The following is a 27,806-nucleotide window of genomic DNA, read 5'->3' on the forward strand; positions in this document are numbered from 1 at the left end:
TTCGAATCTTTAGAATGCTTCAAGTTTAGATTAAATATTATAGTAAAAGGTAGACGTAATAAAATCATGTGGATGTGCGTTCGGAGTATTGGTGACACGCAGTCTGTGTCGGGGACAAGACTACCTGACAGGGGCGTGGCTTTCCTTCCTCTCTCGTGATTGGTCGGCTTCAGTTTGTAGTTGCTAGCCGCCATGATGGGTCGTCCTTGTGAAGCTCTAGTCTTTCTGATTGTGTGGTGGTGCTCGTGTGTTCAAACTGTGAAGAACTGTGCGTGATACATCGTAACAGAATACATTCATCGAGAGTCATATGTTTTAGTTTCTTTTAATTCTTGAAGATCAAGCGCGCTTGGTAGCAGAATGTAGTGCATTAGCATATTACATACAAGTGTTTCTTACTGTCTGACTGTACAGCATTAGAAACTAATTCTCTCGTTGTGGTTACGATTCCTTTCATAGTTCGTGCTTCTCGATTAAACGTGTAAAAGAGGTCTATAGATCTACGTGTTTGAATTAGCTGTAGATGAATCATAAAACGGATTTTCGTCCCTGCATTATTGTTCAGTCTTTGGATCCTTATCCGAGTAATTAAAACGGTGGTATTAAGTGGAAATTTTGTGGAAAGTGTCTGCTCAAACACGGCTGAAGCCCTTCATTTTAAAAGCCCAGTATATTACTGGGTGATGTGTTTGAAGATTATCTTTTCGTGTTACCGCGTACGAAGTGTGTGTATGCCTCCTCGCCCCTATGATGGAAGGAGTAAACATATGTGAAATGTCTGTCATCTTCAGTGCAGGGGTGAACAAAGGCTGTTTCACAGACATTGACCGCCTCATTCCATCGCAAGTACCAAGAATGTGTCTGTAGTTTCCATATAAATCCTAACACACTTTAATAATTCTTGTTTCTTAAGTAAACAAAACTGAGATTTCGCAAGTCGTTCAAGAGGATCTGTTAACTTTCCAGTGGGTGCCGTGTAGCTGTTAAATATTACCGCTCGCCTGTACTTTTGTAATTATTACACACGATCAACTTCACTGGCGTAGGTTAGTAGAACGTAAATTATCGCATGAATAAATTCGTCTGAGCCACAGATGGATCGATATATTTATGATCCTTTTGCCAAACAAACTCATATTGGATTTATTTTTTTCTGAGTGCTTCCAAGCAAATACTAGGAATGTGCAATGGTGTACAACGATTTACTTAGAACGACATTTTAGATTAGTCTATCAGTTCTTCTAAATAATATTTAAATATACAGTTAGTACCTAAATAAAAACGTCTTTATAGCAACAATACATTTGTTAGTGTTGTTTATTTTGAGCACATAAATTCATTGTGTGGGAAAAATGTAGATTTGTTTACCGTTAAAGTATATGGTGCAGGGAAATGATGACGGGTAGGCCACGATCTTGCTATTCATGGAAAATAATGTTAACAAATTGACCCTAGTGAGTTTTCAGTGAACCCTCTGAAACACGAAGTAGATTTATAGATATTTAAGAATCCAGATAATACTTCAAAGAAAATACCAAACATCACCACTAGTTCAAGCCTCCCCCCCCCCCGAAAATAAATGCACAGATATAACAGCTACTTTAACGTTCTTGACGAATTCATACCTACAAATACAAAGCAAGAGAGAAAATAACCCAGGAGTGAACAGAATGTCTCCCATTTAATTACCCGTCAGGCTGCCTGTTAAAGGACGTGATGCAGCTACTAACCAGTGAAATGTAAATGGCTACTGATATAACTGTTATTGTCAGTTACCAGTTCCTGTTATTTAAATAACAGCAGGAAACTGGTTACTGGTAATTCAGCTGCCGACCTCAGCTACTGTACAGTGAAATGTGATCGGGATCTCCACTAACAGCGACATGACAGTTATCAGTTCCACTAATTCAAACAGTTGCTGCAAATAACCAGTTATTGGAAAGTGCAGCTACTAACCAGTGAAATGTAAATGGCTACTGATATAACTATTATTGTCAGTTACCAGTTCCTGTTATTTAAATAACAGCAGCAAACTGGTTACTGGTAATTCAGCTGCCGACCTCAGCTACTGTTCAGTGAAATGTGATCGAGATCTCCACTAACAGCGACATGACAGTTATCAGTTCCACTAATTCAAACAGTTGCTGCAAATAACCAGTTATTGGAAAGTGCAGCTACTAACCAGTGAAATGTAAATGGCTACTGATATAACTATTATTGTCAGTTACCAGTTCCTGTTATTTAAATAACAGCAGCAAACTGGTTACTGGTAATTCAGCTGCCGACCTCAGCTACTGTACAGTGAAATGTGATCGGGATCTCCACTAACAGCGACATGGCAGTTATCAGTTCCACTAATTCAAACAGTTGCTGCAAATAACCAGTTATTGGAAAGTGCAGCTACTAACCAGTGAAATGTAAATGGCTACTGATAGAACTGTTATTGTCAGTTACCAGTTCCTGTTATTTAAATAACAGCAGGAAACTGGTTACTGGTAATTCAGCTGTGGCAGATACCAGTTCCACTAATTCAGAGAGTTGCTACAAATAACCATTTATTGGAAAGTGCAGCTACTAACCAGTGAAATGTAAATGGCTACTGATATAACTGTTATTGTCAGTTACCAGTTCCTGTTATTTAAATAACAGCAGCAAACTGGTTACTGGTAATTCAGCTGCCGATCTCAGCTACTGTACAGTGAAATGTGATCGGTATCTCCATTAACAGCTACATGGCAGATACCAGTTCCACTAATTCAAACAGTTGCTGCAAATAACCAGTTATTGGAAAGTGCAGCTACTAACCAGTGAAATGTAAATGGCTACTGATATAACTGTTAATGTCAGTTACCAGTTCCTGTTATTTAAATAACAGCAGGAAACTGGTTACTGGTAATTCAGCTGCCGACCTCGGGTACTGTTCAGTGAAATCTGATCGGGATCTCCACCAACAGCGACATGACAGTTATCAGTTCCACTAACCTAAACTGAACCTAACCTAACCTAACGTAACGTAACGTAACCTAACCTAACTTAACCTAAACTAACCCAACCTAACCTATACTGAACTAACCTAACCTAACCCAACCTAACTAACCTAAACTAACTTAACCTAACCTAAACTAACCTAACCTAACCTAAACTAACCTAAACTAACCTAACCTAACCTAAACTAACCTAACCTAAACTGAACTAACCTAACCTAACCCAACCTAACCTAAACTAACTTAACCTAAACTAACCTAACCTAAACTAACCTAAACTAACCTAACCCAACCCAACCTAACTAACCTAAACTAACTTAACCTAACCTAAACTAACCCAACCTAACCTATACTGAACTAACCTAACCTAACCCAACCTAACTAACCTAAACTAACTTAACCTAACCTAAACTGAACTAACCTAACCTAACGTAACCTAACCTAAACTAACTGAACCTAACCTAACTTAACCTAACTAACCTAACTTAACCTAACTTAACCTAACTTAACCTAACCTAACCCAACCTAACCCAACCCAACCCAACCTAACCTAATTATAGTTTCGAAGTATTCTAATAAAAGCGAGAAATGTAGTTATTTCTAGAACATTGTGCATTAATGTAACTTAGAATTTCGTTTCCTTACCCTTTTTAATGTTGCTTTTGTATTTCTCGTATACACTTAAGGAGATATTGTGCAGCGCACGGCATAGAGAACAAACTCAGATTTGTGCGTAGTCCAGAGAGTGCAATCTTTCCAGTCTTATTCCTTGTGTAAATTGTTGATCGGGGCAGTCAAGGCCTGTGATGATAACGACGGTAACTGCTGATTTAACCCAAGTTTTCGTAACAGGCAAGAGTGACGCTGCCTCGATGGGGAAGGCAAGAAGCACGTAGCGAGGATTCCTAATGCATACAGTAATTACCATTCAATATGATATTATCGACTTACTACAAACATTATAGCTACTTTTATTACAATTATATATTTTCACGTATAAATGTTTATGTGGACATCCACCCAAATGTTCATGCAGGGTGAATATAAGAAATTATTGTTTATTTGTTTAGAAAGAAACTCATTTCTAAACTTTATTATGTAATAAAGCGCATCCATGATACTCACTGTGAGATCCTCAATCATGACTTCCGGAACCACATTCTCGTCTCGCAACCACAGTTCGTGACACGTTCGAATGAAAATGTTGATCGCTCGAAGCCTAAGAACAAAAATGTAAAATGAGTTTAAAATATTAGTGAATATTACTGTTAAAATCTTCAAATTATTATCTTACATATGTAAACAAACTTTCAGGGGTACGTAATATGAGAGTGAGATTCATAAAGCTGATATCAAGTGACTCACATAAATACTAACTAAAATCTAAGATATTGTAGATGCGTCATATTGTGATTTATTTAAATAGTATTAAAAATATATATTAAAATTAGCCGATTTTTACAACGAATGAAGAAACAATATAAAGGACAAGAACATCATAGAAAAATGAAAAATAAAAATCATTAAAAATCAGTAAAAAAATCAGTAATTCAGTGAAAAGTTTATAACATAACACCAGATGATGGCTATATATAGCCGAAACATGTCGTGTACGTTCCACATGTAAATTGAGTACTCGATAGGGAACGTAAAATGATATTTTAATCTTTTAATTATATTATATTGTGATTGACGGCTAATTTTAATATATATTTTTAATACTATTTAACTAAAATCTGTTAACGATTCTCTCAAGCATCCATCTATTATGGACGGTTCCATTCACTGGAATGAGGACAATTCAGAAAGAGGAAAAATGCTTAACAATTTTGAAATTAATAACCCTATCGTTCAATACATTTGTTTTCAAAAGCCCCCCCCCCAAAAAATTTCCTAATTTGCTCTCAATACTTTTGCGGCATTAAGCCACCTTTGCACTGCTCCTCTCTTTATCTACTTCTTAAATTCAACACGTGTTGGAGTCTACGACCATCCAGAAAGGACAATATTCCCTCTTTGAAATCTTCCGCCTATCCTTAAACTTTCTCCTGACTAATACACCATCACGAAAATACTGAACTGCAATTCTTTAACAAATTTCACTAGTTTTCGATACTCGGAGACAAAAAATTGTCCATCTATGGAGCAGACACGTTAAATATGACACAGTATTAGCACGACTCAAAATGCAAATGGAAAACCTAATCTGTGTGTAAACTGGAGAATATTTTTCCAGAGATACCAGCATCGCTTGTATATTTCACGTCTTTGTACACTCACGTGTACGTAAACATTAAAACCTTAGATTTGAAGCCATCTTAAAATGGCCTTAATAAAATTGTGTCTGCCTTACAATATATATTACATTTCGTAGAAGAAAAAGTCACCTCTATACTAAATACATGCAAGACGTTATAGAGCATGAATGTTAGAATAGAGGACAGACTCACGCACGCAAAGTCAAAGGTAATTTTGTTACACTTTTAGTTCTCAGTACAAAGCAATTAGTGCTTAATTTGTGACAGCCGAGGGACACATCACTCTCTTATGCACTCTTTATCTTCTACAGAATCAATATAATATATACATAGAGGAAGAAGATTCTTATGAATTGCTCTAAAAAAAGTGGAGACATTGTTTTCCATAACCTACAATTATAGCCGCGGTGGTCTAGCGGTTAGAACGCTGGCCTTGTAATCCTGGGGTCAGGGTGCCCGAATTTATAACTTGTGTTGGGCAAGGCCGTGGTCTAGGCAACACGGAGTTTTCCTCCGTGGCATCCCAACAATTACTCCATTCACACACAGAAGAAGGCAATGGCAAACCACTTCTGGATCATCTGCCAAGAACGTATATGAACAGGTCCCAGTCCGAGAAAAGGATGGAAGGATCCTGTTCATGTGGACCTGTCGTCAGACAGAACTTTGAACCGATGTGGCCATCGTTAAATTCAATTCCCTGCTTCTATGTCTCTGCAATAAGGATCTAATCCACAACGACCACAAATGCCTTGTCAGTTACAAGTAAAAATGCCAATTTTAAATGCTTTGTATCACAGCCTCCTCTGAGACGCGCGTGTTGTAGTGCAACATTACAGAATATTCTTTAATTCAGAGAATAAAAATAATCAATTTGAAACCACAGAAATGCATGTCCATTGTAGTCTTGTGGGTGGTGATGCCACGAGGCCTTGAAGAAGATTATCCGTGTTCGAGAGGAATGTATTGCTTACAAATGGAGGTGATACACCAAACCCTGACTATGGAGGCAGTTAATTCCTGTTAAATATTGGTTATCACCAACAAGACTACAAAGCATTACAACCCAGAAGGCAACTGTCATGAGAACCTCAGATCTCGTATAAATATTTATTATCTTATCATAATCAAACCTATATTCATGTTAGTAAATGCTGTCACAAATTAAGCTGTAAACATTCCAATAAACTAGAGTAATATAAGATATTGTAGGTGTGTCATATTGTGATTTATTTAAATAGTACTAAAAATATATTAAAATTGGCCGTCAATCACAATATAAGATAATTAAAAGATTAAAATATCATTTTACGTTCCGTATCGAGTACTCGATTTAAAATGAAAACTAAAAATCATTAAAAATCAGTAATTCAGTTAAAAAGTTTATAACATAACACCTGATGACGGCTATATGATAGCCGAAACATGTCGTAAATGTTCCACATGTAAATCGAGTACTCGATACGGAACGTAAAATGATATTTTAATCTTTTAATTATCTTATATTGTGATTGACGGCCAATTTTAATATATTTTAAATACTATTTAGAGTAATATATTCATAACGGGTACCATAATGAGCTGCAATGAAAATACATCACGTAAAAGTAACATTATAATAACATCTTCCCTTCACACACACACACACACACACACATATATATATAGAATCTATGAACATTTGTGTGAAAATTATATTTCATATCTTGAGATTTAAACTAGATGTAGCGAGTTTAAATCTCATTGCAACAGGCATAAAATATTCTAAAATTCCACGATCCTAAACACGTATTTCACCGATTGAAATCTACTTGGACTGATATCTTATGTCAATCGAGTGTCTGTCTGCAAACAAAATAAAAAAAAAGATTTTTTTGGGACATTTTTGTTATAAGTCTGATAATAAAATGTACATATTAATATATTCATCTGGTATAACACCTATAATATAACTACGGCTTTTTAAATTAATATATTCCACAAAAAAAATATGAATGCTTTCGCTTATAAAAATGTAGTAATATTACCTATATTCCATTTCTTTTGAACGGTGCACAGAAGAGTAAAGTGGTTATGTAAAAATATTATTTTTGGTGAGTATATTTCACAAAAACTGTCGGTCTTCCCTAACCTCAAACTTCAGCTGAAATTCTATACTATATATATATATATATGATATTGTAAATGCGTCATATTGTGATTCATAAGTATTAAAAATATATTAATGGGGAACGTTAAATGATGTTTTAATCTTTTAACATTAGTATAATTGTGATTGACGGCAAAAAATTTTTAATATATTTTTAATATATATATATATATATTTTGTATACCAATTGTATAATGTCTAAGAATTTAATTCATAATTATATAAGGAGTATGGGTGTATCTGAAACTGAATGTAATGTTTTAATACGCTATCGTTACACATCCTGATGTATTCTACTGTTGATATATTATCTTATAACTGAATAATGAAGTTCATTTAATTTAATATAACATCAAGTGTAATGACAAAGAATATATCAGAGCAAGGATTATCAGTCATTTGGAGGTCTGTGGCCACGATAACCATTTCTTACCAACCCACCGACACGTACGTATAGAAATTACGACATTTATTGAAAAGCCATACGAAATCCATAAACATTTATAAAATGTACTGAATATAGAGGGTGTGCGTGGTTTAAGCATTAGTTAACAAGTGGTTATTAATACAGAACACAACTGCAATCACAAACTCCTTTCTGGCTTCCGCTAGAACCTATGTGACTAACATACGCAGCAATCATTCAAGCCTGAGGTTAGATTAGGTACCAATCTCATTATTTTGATGCTGGATATAATAATTACTGCAAACATCTGTAAAAATATTAGATTTAAAGTAAACAAGAAATAACGTAATCAAAATGAACACAGGAGAGCGAGAGGCAATGTACAGAAAGTTCAAATAAAAGCTTATGCATTATGAAATGGATTACTGACGAGAAAAAGGAACTACATCTGAAATAGCAGATATAATACCTCAATCAACTCGTTACTATTTAAAGTAGACGCAACGTACAATGGGACTTTAACACTGGAAAACTTGACGTACTTCCTTAAATCTTAGCAGCCCAGGAATTATATTCCAGATATCAGCGTGTCTAAAACTATCCGACAAAGATTATTCATGCCCATAGAATGATATAAATTTTCATACAGAGATAATGGTCTTATAGAATACTTAGGGCCACAATTACGAAACTCCATTCGAACCGTCTTAATTTTTTTTTTTAAAATTCCAGACTGCACATACGATTTTAGAAATACTAATCTCTGAACTTGAATGATTATATCAAATGTGTTGGACTTCTAGGCAGGAACACTGTGTTTACTTTGAAGAAAGATACACAGATACCAGCAGTCTGGAGAAAAACAATGCCACGCAACTTAAGATGGCTGTCGTCTCGGTTGCAGTGCAATGCGTTGTCTGGTACAAGTTTACAGACGTTTCAGAGGAAGTTGCTGCCTCAGACATCAGGGCGATGATCGAGGCAACATGTATCTCCGAAACGCTGGAAAATTTCAACCTGACTTCACAGCACTACGACCCGGAAGACGGCCATCTTGTTACGCGCTGCCATACAATTGTTTCATTAATATAATGTGTAGTCTTCAGATACTGCTTTAATTAGTTACGCAGTGCTTACGAGTTATCGGAATAGAAATCGTGTCGTCAGTTAAATAAAAACAATTAAATCACCACTTACCGCATCTAATATCTGAACTTTAACTCTTCTGACGAGACGATTTCATTCTTAATCGTGTAACGCTCGCAGTAAGTCCCTCTGGAAAATGACATTAGTAGTTCTTATTTCTACGCCCCATTTATTTCAACATTTCTCTAGTTAATTTCATTTGTAAAAAAAAAATATTAAACATCCTTCAATTAACTTCAATGTGTTAATAAAACGTAGCAATGAGAAAATATAAAAATTTCAAATTTTTCATAATAATACAAATTTCGACTGTAGTAGAATTTGATCACGATCTCTCTTTGTATCTGCGACATATTTCGATCTGTGATTCAGATAATTTCTATTAATTATGTTGCCTTCATATATAAATCTGTATATGTATAAAATATAATATACCTTGCACACAAACATTCGATCGATTCGGCTCGCATTCGACAAAACGTGTCCCGATCACTTTGAGACACCGTAACATACTCCCGCTTTACCATATCAGGCTTCTAAATCACAAGTGAACGAGTATTTCTGCACAAATTGTTATCACGGGCCAAAAAGTTATATAAAATTATAAATTATATTCATCGCGATATGGAGGACAAAAATTCAGTAGAAGTTTACTTGTAGGATATAAATATAACTTCTTAAAATTGTTATACGAGGTGCGATCGGAAAGTTTCAAGACTGTGTCAATAGAGGGCGAACCGGAAGTAGTACGAGCTTCTGCCGCTAAGGGGTTGGGCCTACATTCATAGTGAATCAGTGTGCCAGCCGGCATCATCAAATTAGCATTTGTTTCTTAGTTACGGGCGTTTTGGTAGTGCATTACACCGACCCTCCTGCGATTTCGGAATGGCGTGTGCATAAAATTTTGCCAAAGACTCGCCAAAACGGCTACGGAAACCTATGAAATGCTAAAGCAAGCATTTGGGGAGTCCGCAAACTTTTGTGTGGCATTCACGTTTTAAAAATGGCCGAACCTCTGTCGATGATGACGAGCGTTCTGGACGACCATCTTCGAGCACAACGCCCGAAAATGTTACGAAGATCGACGTCGTACCATCAACGACTTGTGCGACATTGTTGGGATAGGCTATGGGACCTGTCAGCTGATTCTAAAGGAAGAACTCCACATGCGACGCATCCTGTCTGAGGACCAGAAGCAGAATCGACTTCTCGTTTGTCAGGAGCTCAAAGATCTTGCAAGAACCGACCCCAACTTCCTTTCTAAGGTTTCCTCTTCCCAAAGATGAAAATTCAGCTAAAGGGAAGGAGATTTGAGACGATAGAAGAGATTCAGGCAGAATCGCAGATGGTGCTTGACAGGCTGACAAAGAAAGATTTCCAGGGATGCTTCCAGGCTTGGCAGCGGCGCTGGGATCGTTGTGTTCACTCCCAGGGGAACTACTTCGAGGGTGATGGATGAATTTAATACCTGAGATAAGTGTACGGGTTTTTATAGGCGCAGTCTTGAAACCTTTCGATCGCACCTCATATCTCTTAAAGATAGAAGATTAATTAATGAATATTGCTGATTAAATTAATAATTACAATTTAAAATTAAACATTAGATCTGCGTATTTTATTCAGGTCAGCATTTTATCGAATTACTTTAGTGATATTTCAAAAATGTGCCTACCTGAACACACGAAATATGTTACGTCTAGATAATATTCCCTATATTTACTAATATTATAAACATATAAGAAATTGTATATATAATAATACCATAATCATGACTCACTTTTGACATTGCAAGCTTGGAGTAAAGATAATGTTGCCATGACATTTCATCTGCTCGATCGATCTTATCAGGGAGAGCGAGCTGTATCTTGGCAAAATTCCATTACGTCAGTCTCCGGCAGTTTCTGAAATACAGTCGTAAGTAGTTTAATTTTATCACAAGGATTAAAATGTCCCCTGCGTATGTCAAGAATTTGAGAAATACAAATTAAAAATTAAAACAAAAACTGACGAGAAAATGCGTAGCCACTAGAGTTTCTGGCATGCTGTCACAAGGCTTACGTAAGAGCATATTCACATTAATTGCATTGCTGTCAATCATCATTCTAATTACAATCATCCCCCCTTCCCCCCAAAACCCCAATTTACAGCTCCGCAATGAGCTGATAAGCAGTTAATGCGCTACGCAAACCACGTGACCAGAAATCGAGAAAAGAATCCCTGAAACGATACAAAAATTTTCCTCTAGATTTTAAATGGCTTTGCATAACCTAAAGATTCATTACTGTATGATGTCCTCCGACAGGTAAATATGATTTAATTCCAAAAAATTCTATTTCTGTAAGATGATAATCGACTTAAAAAAATTAATATTTTAATATTTTCCGTCAAATCACAATTTTTAATAAGATAATAAAATATTTATTTCACGTTCCGCATTCGAATGATCGATTTACAAATTGGAACGTCTCTTACGACATTTATAATTTATACCTGAGGACGGTTAAATATAACCGAAACATGTCGTAAGAGACGTTCGAATTTGTAAATCGATCATTCGATGCGGAACGTGAAATGATATTTTAAATATTTTATATTTTATTATGTTATTAAAAATTGTGATTTGACGGAAAATATTAAAATATTAACCTAATTCACAATATGACGCAAATATACTACCTTAATGTTCACGCTGCTCGTAACTTCAGATTTTCTGTAAAGTTCATTCACATTTCAATCATTATAAAATAATTAGTGCAATTAAATGTTATAATAAAATGACCACTCGCATGTTTTTATATTTCTGTATATAACATGACGACAATTAACAAACCAAAAACTGTTGGATAAATAAATATAACTGAAAAGAAAATCTTCTCCCGTTAAGGTTTTAAATACCTGACCCCTGTATGAGAACAGATTCGAATAGAAGATAATATATTCTTAGCATGGAGTAAGCCATTACGCTACGTATCAAAGATACAAAATCAAAATATCATTGTGAGACAGACTCGCCAGCAACTGGTCCACCTTCAGACACGACAGCCGATCTACGAGCCAGCACCATGTTATCTATTTCGGCAGATATAGCAATGATCCTTCTAGGGTCAATATTATTGATAAATCACAACAGAGAATTATCAGGGATATCTGTTTCAGAATATTTACGCCATAATCATCTTTGGGAGGTCATGGAGTAGAATGGGAACCGAACACGTGCACTAAAATTAACACTAAATGTTCTTCAACCAGTGGTTGCGTTGCTGATCGACATATTTAATAAGAAGTGGATGTTCTCGCTAGCAGGTGCCAATATTCTTGAATTTGTGACTCAATCTAAAGTTAATATTAAAACAAATTATAAAAATTGCATTTTAATGACTTAATAATACTAATAAATGATTTAAAATATACAAGTCACGCCTCACAAATAAAAGTATATAATACACGTAGCATGTATTAGAAATAAAATGTATTTCATAAATAGTTGCTGCGCTATATACCTCAGGGGCAAGGTTTGTCTCGGGTACACAGAAGTAAATACCATATAAAATGGTGAATAGATGAAAGCCTCGAGGACTAGGAAAAATTATGTTTTCAATTAGCTCTTAAGATAGACTTGACGAATCCTGTCAGAGACTCCTCTTTGTCTGTTCGTTTCTTAACGCGTTCAGCCGATGGTAGGAATGGTTCTTTCAACAGCGCTTCAGATGAACTGACGATAATTTGATAAATAACTTAAAAATATCCATTTCTCAGTACGTAATTGCATATATATATATATATATATATATATATATATATATAAAATTAAAATTAATTATTTGGTTTTTCCGTCAAATCACAATGTATTTAAAATAAGATAATTAAAATAATTAAAATATCATTCTGTGTTTCATATCGAATAATCGATTTACAATTGGAACATTTACAACATGTTTCGGTTTTATTAAACCATCATCACGTGTAAAATTATATTAATAAATTTAAAACTCAATTACAATTTTTTACAATTTTTTCGTAGTGGAGTTTTTTTTACAATTTTTTTAAAACTCAATTACAATTTTTACAATTTTTTCGTAGTGTAGTTTTTCGAGTTTTTTTTTACAATTTTTTAAAACTCAATTACAATTTTTTCTTTTCGTAGTGGAACACAGAATGATATTTTAATTAATTAATTATTTTAATTATCTTATTTTAAATACATTGTGATATGACGGAAAAACCAAATAATTAATTTTAATTTAATAAGTCACAATATGACGCAACTACACTATCTCATATATATAAAATCCAAGCAAATGACTGTTAACAAATGATTCAATAGCTTACATGTTTACCTGCAATTCATGTCATCCAAGGAGCATTTTCATTACCAATGTTCTTCTTGATAAGATTGAGAACATTCCTCAGTAACTGGTTCATATGTCCGCTCGTCACCATGGACACACGATTTCTGGACAAAACAAAAATCAATCACTAAATCTTACCCATATTTAGATCATAAAGTACATCCTCACGACTCTCAAAAACATCTTTAATGATGACAGTATCAACTTCTGGAAACAAAATGTACAAGTACGGATCTGCCTCTAATGGCTTAACTCCAACATCTCTCCAGCTTTTCTCTAGTAATAAAATCTGCACAGACGAGCATCACGGGAAATTACCTGATCGAAGGCAATGTCAATGTCTAGAACAAAATGAATATGTACGAGTTTGTACTAGCCTCTAATGACATAACATCCACATCGAATTTCGTGAAAACTATGCAGACATTCCCACCTCATAAACGAGACCACAAGTCGTGCTTTGTTTACGCGATAGAACGTGAGGCTTATTTAAATACTTGGGGAAAGCGATGCTTACGTAGTCTTTGCAGACATTTGCGTTACAAAAGTTACGCTCCTGTCGGACTGACTTCGTCTGGTCCTTGTGACAACCAGAAGGGAAGATACGAACACAGTAAAGGCAGAATGACATCTCTGATTAATAAGATGATAGAGTTGCGTCATATTGTCAAAATATATATTTAATTAATTAATCTTGTCCGTCTAATCACAATTTAAAATTTAAATTTAAGTTCAAATACGATAGTACTTCCAGACAGTCGGAACACATCTACACCTCTCATCACTGGTATGTTCAAATTTACTTTTCAAATATATTATTTTGTTTTCTATTCTCTTTATTCTTATTCATTCATTAATATTCATTTATTATTTGAATTATTTACATTACAGGCTGATATAAAAAAACATCAACAAAAACATTCATGAACCTAAAAGTCTATTTGAACACGACGCACATATATAGAACAACTTCAAAATATATTAAAATGGAATCTGGAAGTGAACATCACTAATAACTGATAAACAACTACAAAAAAAGTTGCATATAAGAAATTATGATTAAGTTTTAAGTTTATATAATTTTAATTTTTATACACCTCAAGAGGGTTCATCTAAGAACTGAGAAAGAGATGTTCTAAAATGTAAATCAAATGTTTCGATAAGGAGCATCACATGGTATTTTAATTATCTTAATTTTAAATTGTGATTAGACGGACAAGATTAATTAATTAAATCAATGATTAAGTCTTCTCTGATTCAGTAAACTGGTCCATCTCTGTGAGAGTCGGCACGCTGGCCTCCATCTTTGCCATCACGTCCGAAGTCCAGACAGTGCTCGACAGTTTTTTCACATTTTAACAGAATACACATTTTTCCTCAGTCACCTGATGTGACTGTTAGTACAACATTTACAGTTTTATATCAAAAACTGAACCACATACAGCAAATTCCAACTTTCAAGGTCATCCATGAAACATGAGTTTATGGTCCAGCCAGCATCACTACACCAGAGAAAGCAAAGATACATGTTTCTTCCAGTGTGAAGGGCCTTTGAAATTTTGTTTCTCAACACCGATCATGAACATCTCCCATAAGACAAACTTTAAATCAAAATTCCTACATGCAGTCTCTGTGTCAGTGGAAAGATTTGTGGTAAAACCATCTTGAAAATGGCAAAATGGTAGACTGATTTCTCAAAAACCACAGTGGTCCAGCTCACTCCGCAAGAATTTCTGGCCAGGAACTGCACGAGCGTAGTTCCAGAGCCTTCGTACTCCTTCGATCTAGCTTTGTCTGACGTATTTCTTGCGCCAAAACTGAACTTATTACCCAAAGGGTCATTATCATCAAAGTAATTTGCATATTATACTTGTGGAGTTCAAAACATAAATCCTTCCAGCAATGTAATAGGTCACAAGATGTTAGCATGAAGGAGCCTTTAAATATAATAAGCGTAGAAATATTAATGTCTGGAAATATTCTGATACACCTAATACAGAATTAACAATTTAAAACCACTAACCTTGTACCTCGAGGGAATGGTCTGCAATGCGGTTGAGAAGGGCGGACTGGTTGTGTTTGTCGAGATGAGGCTCCAAAAAAAAAAAGCCACTGGGAAATGTTGAAGAAAAAGCTCCTAGGGCAGCTTCCGAGAGCGGGACGACGCCTCTCAAATTCGGTCTTCAAATATTTCCTGGAAGTAATTTCACATCAACATACAAAATGTCAATTTCAAATGACATCTTCATACGCTTTGCTTTAACGAACAAAAACAAATTGTCTCCTGTCAAAGATCCATCAGTACCCAGGGTAAACAAACTGCCGAGCATCTTATAAGAAGAAACCTGTATCTCATCCGCTGCAACAAACGAGGACTGCTCACGACGTTCACCTGTAGATGGAACTGCGGTAACTATTTTAGTTCTTCTCCCACGTAACAAAGTTCTTCGTTCTTAAGAGGAGATTATCTTTCTTTCATCCGCTTTGACACAACTCGCTGTCTTCTCTGGTACATTTTTACGCTTCTAGTAAGTGATCAAATCTACTGTACAAAGAATTTAGAATTCCCTCCTCACATGATTCTCGATTTCATACGTGTTCTAAATAATTACGTAATAGGTCACTTCCATATTCGCAGGCTGCTAGATGGTCAGACATAGAAGTGAGGACTTTGCAATTTATATAGAAAAGGGACGTAGACATTTTCAAGTGGGCGCCCCGAAACGGTCCCAGACATACCAAATATTACATATCAAAGACGATCAATAATTTTTATGAAGAAATTAATCAATTATAACTTACATCATGCAGATTCTGTATAGTACGTCACAAATCTTCTGCCGTGTTGTTGAAGGATGTCGACGTCGAGGTTCGAATAAATTCGGGACAGTTCTTCACCAGCGATCTGGGTAAAAAAGAATTGTTCAATAAATGATCACAAAATCTGTGAGGGAGATAAGGAGAACACCCATAAAAATGTTGACCACTGAAGAGATCGGAGGGACCAGTTCGACTAATCCTGGGATCAGAATGGACCCCAAAGGCCCAACCCCCGAAGACAAATTACTATTAGCCATTCTCGAGTTATCGTACAGAAGAACGTGTGGTTTGTGAGGACATAGATAGATGGCAGCACATTCTAAGCTGAAATCTGCGACAGATAACAACAAACTGAATACTGGTGGCAACCCTGTATGGACCAAGATCATTGGATAAAGTCTGCTATACAAGCCCTGGAGAAATATTTCATGCTAAAACCCCAGGGGTGTCAAACCTAGTGGGAAAGCTCAGGTGTGCCCTCAAGAAGTTCAAGGCTTGGAGGTGGCCTAGCACTGCGAGTGGCATGCCCAGGGTGGTCTAACAACCCAGGATGATGTAAGCTCTCGGGTTTCAAAGCCACGGATTTTGAATGTTCGGAGGGAGGAGGGCATTTACTCATTTACATTGATATGAGTCACGAGAATAAAGCTGTTAACTAAACTTAATAATTATAACTATGACGAAATCTTTCAAAGACTTAAATTCACATGAAACTGTTCACTTTTAGATTATAACCATTCAAATTCCTGAATTCAGAACTATATATAGAAAATTACAATCTATATTAAGATATTCACTAATTATTGTTATTATACACACTGAAACAAAATTAAAATTTCTGTTTTAAAGTCATTTTTTTAACAGGGACCAAAACTAAAAAGAATAAAACAAATCTCAGCTCATCTGAGACTTCCTTTCTTAAAATTTTATTTATTATATATTAAATCTAGTCCGTCTAATCACAATAAATTCTTATTAAATATTAAAATATTACAATAATTAACATTGAAAAAATGATGGTCTAATGTAAATCGAAATATTTCGATAGAGAACATCATTTGATATATTTTAAATATTTTTTTAATTTTAATTATTGTAATATTTCAATATTTAATAAGAATTTATTGTGATTAGACGGATTTATTATATCACTATATGACGCAACTTTACCATCTCATTTTATTTATCGTTATGGTTTGATGCTAACAAAATCGAAGAAAGTGTTTTCAATTTATTGATCTGTCGTGATAAGATTACAATACAAAATATTTTATTCTCTTGTAAAATGCGGTCATTAAAATAGTCTGACTTAAATGGAAACTGATATGGCACAACAATTTATTACGAAATCATGAAACGTCAAACTCGATAAAACTTCGTTCGTCCATTATCGAGCTATTTCATGTGGAAGGAATAACGCACGGCTTAGACGCACATAACACCACATAATTTGCCAAGAAAGATTAAAAGAAACCCCATGAACCTGGTCTCCAGGCTCAGATTTGAATGTAGGATCTCCCAAACATGAAGCAGGAATCATATTTGGCTGTGATACTTAATAATTCCTTGTTACGTCATCTCTCTCAGGTTTACATAATCCCCTCAGAACTTCATTTTTGGTATGTTCTTCCTTCACTGATATAAAGCAACAGTTAAGTAATGTGTAGGTAAAATATTTTAAGTACCAGTAGAGTTGACCGCACGTAAAGTTAATAAATGAAGGTGCCGAAAGCTCGTAAGACCTTAAATGCTCGTCAGTCAAACTCTTTGCATACCTGAACCTCAACTAATTTTCTCGAAACACCTTATTTACCTGGCCACCATTTCTTTCTCCTTCAAAGATGCGGCCCCTACGTTGCTGGCAGCAGTTGCCGCAGAGACGAAGTAATTTCTGTGAGTGCCAAAATATTTTTCCATCGATGGGAGCACTACCTGTAAAAGAAGATGAACAATTTATATTTATGAGATGGTAAAGTTGCGTCATATCGTGATATAATAAATATATATTTTAAATCTTCTTATTAAATATTAAAATATTTAAAATTTATCAAATGATGTTCTTTATCGAAATATTCGATTTACATTAGACCATCATTTTTTCCACGACATGTTTCAGTTCCTAAAAGAACTATCTTCAGGTGAATATAATTATATAAAGATTCAAATCAATAATAACTTAAATACAATTTCTATATATTATTTTAGCGTACATTTTTATCAGACATTTTTCTGTCCGTGTAGCACCTGAATATCTTGAATTTAGGTTTATTCTACGGTGATAAATATATTTGCAGAACAGGTTGAACAAAGATCTTGAATCTCTCGCACAACGCCTAAAATTGTATTTTAAAGTCTTTTATTTCGAGACTTGTCGGAACAAAAGTTTCAAGGCTAATTTACACTAGTGGCTTTACGTGCAAGTTGCATCCTCAAAATTATAATTTGGATAGTAATTTTGAAAACAGAGTCACAGTGCATTCCTGTTGGATATTTCTGATTCTCAGTTTATTTCTCAGCTGTACAGGTTATGGGATAATGAGTACCTATAACGAGTCGAGGAGGAGGAGGATATGGAAGAAAGCGAATGTGGCCGATTTTAAGGCAACTGTCACAGGATTCAACTGGAAGGACTACAGAACTTCAAGAAAATATAAATACGTAAGAACAGTCTGACCTCAGGCATTTAAACCCAGAATCTTCAAACACAAATATAAATAAAAGTACCAAATACTTAACAGTATTTGATTTATGATTTACGGAGTAAGATATTAAATATATAACATTTAATACTGCGACAGTTAGTAAATAAAACAGTTATAGTAAGAGACAACTACAGTTCTAAGTTTGAAAAAAAAGTTAATGAAATACTAAGATTTCCATGTATCTGTGTCAATTCAGAAAAAATAATATCAAGTTATGGTAGGCGACATACAGAAAAATTACATTCTTTTATGTCCAAGAAGAACAAATTTTTAATAAAAATAATGAAATGAGATGATAATGTTGCGTCATATTGTGTTGAGATATATACTTGTTCAATTTTATCAGTCTAAACACAATAAAATATTATTATTAAATATTAAAATATTATTACAATTAACATTTAAATATTTAAAATATATTAAAATGATGCTCTCAATCTAAATCGAGCATTTCGATGGAGAGCATCATTTTAATATATTTTAAATATTTAAATGTTAATTGTAATAATATTTTAATATTTAATAATAATATTTTATTGTGTTTAGACTGATAAAATTGAACAAGTAAAAATAAGGAACTCAAGTTTATCAATGTTTCAAGCCACTACTTTACTGTCCACATCTTTCTCCGACACACTGGTATCTCAAATTATTACATCTTCGTAAACCGCCTGTGAGTACGATGGCTATTGGTGGTCGGGAGTTTAAATTCAAATTTATTCTGGCATCACAGAAAAGATTTCTGCTGCACTGAGGATAACAATATCCAGGCAGATAAGACGTAAAATATTACCAAGCTTATTATCCCAGATTGAGAAGAAACATAGGAGTAATATTCCTATTAATCAGATATTAACAAACCTTAAATGGAACCTAACGAGGTGAATATATATTTAGAGACAGAATTATTTCACAGTAGAGTAAGAGTGTGATGATGAATCGTAAGTATATTGTTTACCATATGCGTGCAAGCGGTCAACCTTCATTATTTTCCCATCAGACTGCGAACTGTCTTCCGTTGTTTTCTTAATTAAATTTTTGAGATGATAAACTTGCGTCATATTGTGATAAATATATATTTGTTTAAATCTTGTCCGTCTAATAACAATAAATTCTTATGAAATATTAAAATATTACAATAATTAACATTGAAAAATGATGGTCTAATGTAAATCGAATATTTCAATAAAGAACATCATTTGATATATTTTAAATATTTTAAATGTTAATTATTGTAATATATTAATATTTAATAAGAATTTATTGTGATTAGACGGACAAGATTTAAAATATATATTTATTATATCACAATATGACACAACTTTACCATCTCATTTTATTTATTGTTATGGTTTGATGCTAACAAAATTGAAGAAAGTGTTTTCAATTTATTGATCTGACGTGATAAGATTACAATACAAAATATTTTATTCTCTTGTAAAATGCGGTCATTAAAATAGTCTGACTTAAATGGAAACTGATATGGCACAACAATTTATTACGAAATCATGAAACGTCAAACTCGATAAAACTTCGTTCGTCCATTATCGAGCTATTTCATGTGGAAGGAATAACGCACGGCTTAGACGCACGTAACACCACATAATTTGCCAAGAAAGATTAAAAGAAACCCCATGAACCTGGTCTCCAGGCTCAGATTTGAATGTAGGATCTCCCAAACATGAAGCAGGAATCATATTTGGCTGTGATACTTAATAATTCCTTGTTACGTCATCTCTCTCAGGTTTACATAATCCCCTCAGAACTTCATTTTTGGTATGTTCTTCCTTCACTGATATAAAGCAACAGTTAAGTAATGTGTAGGTAAAATATTTTAAGTACCAGTAGAGTTGACCGCACGTAAAGTTAATAAATGAAGGTGCCGAAAGCTCGTAAGACCTTAAATGCTCGTCAGTCAAACTCTTTGCATACCTGAACCTCAACTAATTTTCTCGAAACACCTTATTTACCTGGCCACCATTTCTTTCTCCTTCAAAGATGCGGCCCCTACGTTGCTGGCAGCAGTTGCCGCAGAGACGAAGTAATTTCTGTGAGTGCCAAAATATTTTTCCATCGATGGGAGCACTACCTGTAAAAGAAGATGAACAATTTTTTATTTATGAGATGGTAAAGTTGCGTCATATCGTGATATAATAAATATATATTTTAAATCTTCTTATTAAATATTAAAATATTTAAAATTTATCAAATGATGTTCTTTATCGAAATATTCGATTTACATTAGACCATCATTTTTTCCACGACATGTTTCAGTTCCTAAAAGAACTATCTTCAGGTGAATATAATTATATAAAGATTCAAATCAATAATAACTTAAATACAATTTCTATATATTCTTTAGCGTACATTTTTATCAGATTTTTATCAGACATCGAACGATGTTCTTTTCCAGATTTATTCCATTTTAATAATATACTCGATGTTGTTCTGTGTATGTACATCATGTTCGATATGACTTTATTCACCTGAAGATAGTTCCTTTGGAACTGACACATGTCGTGGAAAAAATGATGGTCTAATGTAAATCGAATATTTCGATAAAGAACATCATTTGATATATTTTGAATGTTAATTATTGTAATATTTTAATATTTAATAAGAATTTATTGTGATTAGACGGGACAAGTTTTAAAATATAAATTTATATTTAAATTACACATACAAATGATGTACAGTTACCAAGATAATGAACAGAATGAAAAACATTTAGTTACATAAATTTTATTTTTCAACTGAAATTGAATTAATCATATCAGATATCAGTTTTGCTGACATACATTTATGTCAGATATTTAATTAAATGGATATATAAAAGTCACATGCACGAGTATATAACGATACGCACATAAAATGATAATTTTAATTAAACTTTATAGCCCGGAATAGATTCTAATATTCTCCGTCAAATCTTTACTACCTCTTTGTTTAGTAACCTCGCTGCATGCGTTAGAGTACGACATTGACTGGACACTGTAGCGCGGTGCTTCATGGTTAATAAATCCTGCATTTCAATTTCAGCCCCGAATTTCAAAATATTAAAGACAGATGACTGCCTCCTCCCACGTCGTACGTAATTCACAATAACCACACCATTTACGCTACGAAACAAATAACTGAGAAGACACTTTTTAACGTAACATTATAGAAACAAGGCAGTACAGAACCTCATGACTTACGCGGATTAGTTAGGGCACGTACCGAATGTGATATCCACGATTAATATCAATGCAAAGAGCAAAACATTGTTATAGACATACAATTGATTTTTCTAAAAATATTCTTCATATTAAAATCCACTGTGCCAGTCATTTACCATCAGCTGGCTGAATTTTCTTGCTAAAACTTTGTGTAACCCTGGAACTGGGACATTTAAGGCTATTAGAAACCAATGTCTGCCGCTGTGAAAGAGAACTGTTTCGCTGTGTAGTCGAATCCTCTCGTTAGATACTATATAATCGAAGCTATTGAAAATATTAATAATTTGTAGGTACAAGTATCTTTTATACGATTATTAAGTACCTTTGAGAAAAATTTAATGTCTCTAGTGGACGTTTTGAAGCTGTGTCCAGGTACTGAATAAGTTTCTACAGAAGCAGCAGCCTGCTCTGGATTCAGTTCCACCACCAACGGATTGGCCTCAACAGAAGAATCATTTGAGATATTAACGTCATATAATTTTTTTTACAAGATATAAACAGAATTTAAGAATTTATTTTTAAAAAACGACGACGACTGTTTGTGTAATATCATATTCGTTTCGAGGAACGAAATAACTCGAAGTCTCTCTTACTATTACAGTTTAAATGATTAAGAAAAGTCCTCACGAAACGCTGTTTTCTTTCGGACAACATTTCAATGTGAGATTGAAAAAAAGTATTTCCAATTTGATATCTGAGATTTTGGATGTCATAAGAATATGGAACGCGATCTTCTGGATTACATTACAGCGCAGTCTACGTTAGGTTACCAATGTTCAGAGATAGAAGGCAATCGTCGTGCTAACGTAGCTTTATTACATTTATTGAAACGAATTTATCAATAACGTCGTAAACATTTTTCTATGCATTGCCAACAAAACAGCGCATGACAATTTTCATGTGTTTTTAGGATTTATGTGGTGGTACACTGGTAAAGAGAATTACTGTGGAATGACATTTCTTCCGACACGTCGTGCCACGTTCCACCCAAAGGAGACTGAGTGGTGTTGGCGATTTATAAACCTTAGTGACATTCTTATTTTCTCGGACCCTTATAAATGATTGGTGACTAGAAAGAGAAATTTTAAAGAAAAAGAAAAACAGACAGGGAATTTCTTTATTAGTTCAGAAAACTGTTAGCTTCTCAAGAAGCCCTTTGCTCCGTAGCAGTGAGACGTGCGTCATCTTCGCAAGTGGATAATTACATGAAAGTTTCTGTTACGAAAGTAACTTGCTGGTAATGGAGCATCAAGATGATAAACTCCACGTCCATAAGTCACCTTCTAATTCAGTTATTTTTAATAGTTTCACGCACGTTATACAAAAATATTAATTTTCGACAAAAATATTCCTCTTATATACACAAAAAATACTTGGGAGAGGTTAATTTCAGTCTCACACAATAATTCTAAGTAATAAATACCTAATTCTATGCAAGCCTGAAAGTAAGGTGGAGAAAGGTGGTAATATTCCAGATTAAGTTCAGTGAATTACTTACGTATGTAACTTACAGCCTTGGTACTTCAGAAATTCCTGTGAACGCTCTGTCCTTTTCCTTCTCCTTGTCAGTCAGTAAATCATACGGCCCCTCCTATTATTATTATTCAGTGTTCTGTCTTACGACTGGTCCATTGCTCCGCCCAAAAAGAGCTCTCCAGTTTTCCCTATTCTCAGCTTCTCGTTTAAATTCCTGGAACTTCATCTCCTGTACGGCAGCAAAATTATTTATTTAGTTCATTCATTCATTTCATTAGGATTTAAAAGCTGAGACTAGATATAATAAAAAATGATATATTTTTTCTGTCCGTGTAGCAAATGAATATCTTGAATTTAGGTTTATTCTACGGTGATAAATATATTTGCAGAACAGGTTGAACAAAGATCTTGAATCTCTCGCATAATGCCTAAAATTTTATTTAAAGTCTTTTATTTCGAGACTTGTCAGAACAAAAGTTTCAAGGCTAATTTACACTAGTGGCTTTACGTGCAAGTTGCATCCTCAAAATTATAATTTGGATAGTAATTTTGAAAACAGAGTCACAGTGCATTCCTGTTGGATATTTCTGATTCTCAGTTTATTTCTCAGCTGTACAGGTTATGGGATAATGAGTACCTATAACGAGTTGAGGAGGAGGAGGATATGGAAGAAAGCGAATGTGGCCGATTTTAAGGCAACTGTCACAGGATTCAACTGGAAGGACTACAGAACTTCAAGAAAATATAAATACGTAAGAACAGTCTGACCTCAGGCATTTAAACCCAGAATCTTCAAACACAAATATAAATAAAAGTACCAAATACTTAACAGTATTTGATTTATGATTTACGGAGTAAGATATTAAATATATAACATTTAATACTGCGACAGTTAGTAAATAAAACAGTTATAGTAAGAGACAACTACAGTTCTAAGTTTGAAAAAAAAGTTAATGAAATACTAAGATTTCCATGTATCTGTGTCAATTCAGAAAAAATAATATCAAGTTATGGTAGGCGACATACAGAAAAATTACATTCTTTTATGTCCAAGAAGAACAAATTTTTAATAAGATGATAATGTTGCGTCATATTGTGTTGAGATATATACTTGTTCAATTTTATCAGTCTAAACACAATAAAATATTATTATTAAATATTAAAATATTATTACAATTAACATTTAAATACCATTCGATTTGCAACATGTTACATTACAGGCAAATGTTACAAGTCAGTCGCCACCTTATAAGAAGCTTCTAACCTGTGGGTTACAAGATATGTTGCTGTACCAATTGCTTTGAGAAACGTTTCATATGCCTTTACTTTTCAACTTTCCCTTGCAGATATCAATCACTATGTTTTCTTCATCACAAAAAATTCTTCTTAACCTTGTCTCAAAACTATGGTGTACTGTATAACCACTTACTTTATCATAAAAGCTGTTTCTTTCAAGATGCTTTCTGGTCATTGTCTTCCACTTGCAAAGTATTGGCAGCCTTCTATTACGTTTCGTTTGATTTCGATTGTACAATTAATCTGTAATACTTCTATTTAGTTTCTAAGCATATTTTTCTGTGGTATTCCTGAAATAAATAAATACAAATACCATAATAAATGTTTAACACTGGCTATAAGTACCACGCCATACTATAAAGCTGTCAGGGGTATGGCAGATATTTTGCAAAACTTGTCTGTGAGACAGGACAGCAGATATATCAGACCATAAATGATGAGATCACTGATATTTTTAAAACTTCCAGTAACATTATGATAACCTCTTATACATTAGTTATCATGCTCCAAGGTAAAGATGCAATTAAAATAAGGAACCTACAGCACATGTAGATGACACTAAACCAGCAGAGAAAATGTACCAAGTTTATGAAGATTGGAAAAAGCAGTGTGAAACCAAGAAATAAAATACAATACTTTTATTTTCCGTCGTTACACAAGCTTGTTGTTAAAAATCATATAAAATTTCACATAAAATTGTTACATTTTAAAATTGACGACATGTTTCGATATACAATTCTATCATCGTCAGGTCTATCAAAATTAAAATTAAAATCTGGTGTATCTGTTGCTCTGCTTATATTGCTTTTGTTTTTATCCGTTTTTATTACATCTCAGGCTTCTTCCATTTAATTTTGGAGACGCGCCTGGGTGCCTATATCGGGTTGTGTGTGAGGTGCAACTCTGTTGCTGTCTGCCATTCAATAACAACGGACACGCACCTCACACACAACCCGATATAGGCACCCAGGCGCGTCTCCAAAATTAAATGGAAGAAGCCTGAGATGTAATAAAAACGGATAAAAACAAAAGCAATATAAGCAGAGCAACAGATACACCAGATTTTAATTTTAATTTTGATAGACCTGACGATGATAGAATTGTATATCGAAACATGTCGTCAATTTTAAAATGTAACAATTTTATGTGAAATTTTATATGATTTTTAACAACAAGCTTGTGTAACGACGGAAAATAAAAGTATTGTATTGAGGAACACAAGCATGATGCAATTAAGATATAAAGAAATAAAATGTTTCTAATCCAGTAGAAACATTTAATTTGTCCAAATCAATTAGCCAAGAAATTAAGAGTATTTATCCCTATATGGAACGTCATTTATAGAACAATTTTCAACTAAACTAGAATGTCAATTCCTTTATAAGGAAAATTACAGATATGAGATCACCATCAACTTCTGAATAGGTTTAAAATTCTTTTACAAAACTTTATATGATCAGTCACTGGATGCCATCACAGCCTTACACCTTAATTTCCTACAATCAGTAATAACATCCACATACAATCACTCTGAAGGTGGAAAGTGCTTGCCAAAAAGCTGGAAGATCTTTAACAACTGAGGCAGGTTGTGCCCAAAAGTCAAAGTTACACATTGAACTTCATTCTCAAATGTCTGTCATCTGGGATGTGCTGTATAGTCTGGTAGATACTGACATTTCAGAGGTGCTTACTACTTCCAGGGTACAGCCATATTCATATTCGTCACCATCAGAATCTTTATCTCGCAAATGGATTGTGTTTTCTCAAACATTTCTTTTCACATACCTTACAGTTCTGCAATTCAAAATTCCATTTCCTATGACACTTCTTTCCTTAGCCTGAAGCACTGAGACCAAGTCTAAATGCAATTTCAACCATATTTTGTGGGGCAGAGTCATGGTAACACACATAAACCTCCCTTGGATGAGGGGTAAAGGAGAGTCATCTGGAACAAGAAAATAATTCCTTATTGTATAATTCTTACTTCATGTTATCATGAGATGAGGCATAAAAGGGTTGATAATAATAAAATGGATCATAAAGAACCAGGGTTTTTGACTATGTGTTGAATTGAACTGTCTCAGGACAGAATCCAGTGGCAGGCTCTAGTAATAAACTTTCAGGTCAGGAATTTCTTGATCTGCTAAGTGCCATCAGCTTCTCAAAGAAGACTGTTCCATGGAGTTGGTCAGGGTATACACAATGCCTACAGCATGACTCTCACTATGCTACCCTTCACATATATGAAAGCAGTCATTAACAAATTATTTACAAAATGGTCCTAAGAACTTCCATTCAATGTCAAATTTACAACTCCACAAAGCAGTACACAGGGGTCATTAAGGCTTTCCATACTATTTAAATACCGTACAGATTTACTTCATTTCCAAACATATGAATTTTAAAAAAAACTACATTAACAAAACAACCTAAACATTTTTGATGACAAAATTTGTTTTGGGCATTGTCTGTCATCTTAAGATTTATAACTACATTTCAGAAACTGGATCTGTTTCTGCCATCAGGTAATACAGCCCAAAGGTTCCTACTCAGTTAAAGCCCTTGATCCCTGGGTGATCCAGAGCTATGCCACTGTATCATGTGTTGGACACACAAGACTCACCACAGCCAATTATTTAAGAAAAACTACTTATGTAAATCGCAGTTTATAAAAGTAAATATTTTTAGTTTCCCATTTGTGAATTAGCCACTGAGCCATGTGTGAACTATTTCTCACCACTGAATTGAACCAAAATATTCATTCACTCCACACAATTTGCTTCTTATAGGTTAAATATTAACTCACCCAACAACCCAATATGTAAGTGGTACAGACTTTTTGGTGCACTCTCCGTCATTTGTTGTGCACTCAAAAAGAACTCCATGCTCTTTAATTGCAACCAAAGACTTGTTAATTAAAGACTTGGATACTTCTTGGCCCATAAGCTTCTGAAATGAAGTAAGATAGTGTAATTGCGTCATATTGTGAATATTCTAACAAT

At 34.2% G+C, this 27,806-nt stretch overlaps 1 protein-coding gene across 1 annotated transcript; it reads right to left on the minus strand.

Annotated features, from left to right (window-relative positions):
- Window positions 1-1,089: 1,089 nt before the first annotated feature.
- Window positions 1,090-27,689, minus strand: LOC147870976 (uncharacterized). The gene is made up of 11 exons (XM_087341509.1): window positions 27,611-27,689; window positions 26,590-26,749; window positions 23,544-23,593; window positions 20,785-20,903; window positions 17,926-18,044; window positions 16,095-16,197; window positions 15,316-15,486; window positions 13,281-13,396; window positions 10,721-10,844; window positions 4,110-4,203; window positions 1,090-3,889 (listed from the first exon to the last, which is right to left on the minus strand). Exons 1-6 carry the CDS (start codon window positions 27,687-27,689, stop codon window positions 16,119-16,121), a joined length of 606 nt encoding a protein of 201 aa, XP_087197635.1. The 3' UTR covers window positions 1,090-3,889; window positions 4,110-4,203; window positions 10,721-10,844; window positions 13,281-13,396; window positions 15,316-15,486; window positions 16,095-16,118.
- Between the last annotated feature and the right edge of the window lie 117 nt (window positions 27,690-27,806).

The sequence above is a fragment of the Zootermopsis nevadensis genome, unplaced genomic scaffold (assembly GCF_977971745.1).
Source record: "Zootermopsis nevadensis isolate Lab colony 2312 unplaced genomic scaffold, Znev_1.0 Znev_ptg000081l, whole genome shotgun sequence".
Taxonomy (NCBI): domain Eukaryota; kingdom Metazoa; phylum Arthropoda; class Insecta; order Blattodea; family Termopsidae; genus Zootermopsis; species Zootermopsis nevadensis.

Bases quoted from the DNA above. Each gene is read 5' to 3' on its own strand.
- LOC147870976 (XM_087341509.1), bottom strand. From the start codon at position 27,689: ATGGAGTTCTTTTTGAGTGCACAACAAATGACGGAGAGTGCACCAAAA. The intron at 23,594-26,589 runs GTATGTGAAAAG...CTGACTGACAAG, and splicing joins TTGAATTGCAGAACTGTAAG to GAGAAGGAAAAGGACAGAGC. The intron at 16,198-17,925 runs GTAAATAAGGTG...TTTTTTACCCAG, and splicing joins GAGAAAGAAATGGTGGCCAG to ATCGCTGGTGAAGAACTGTC.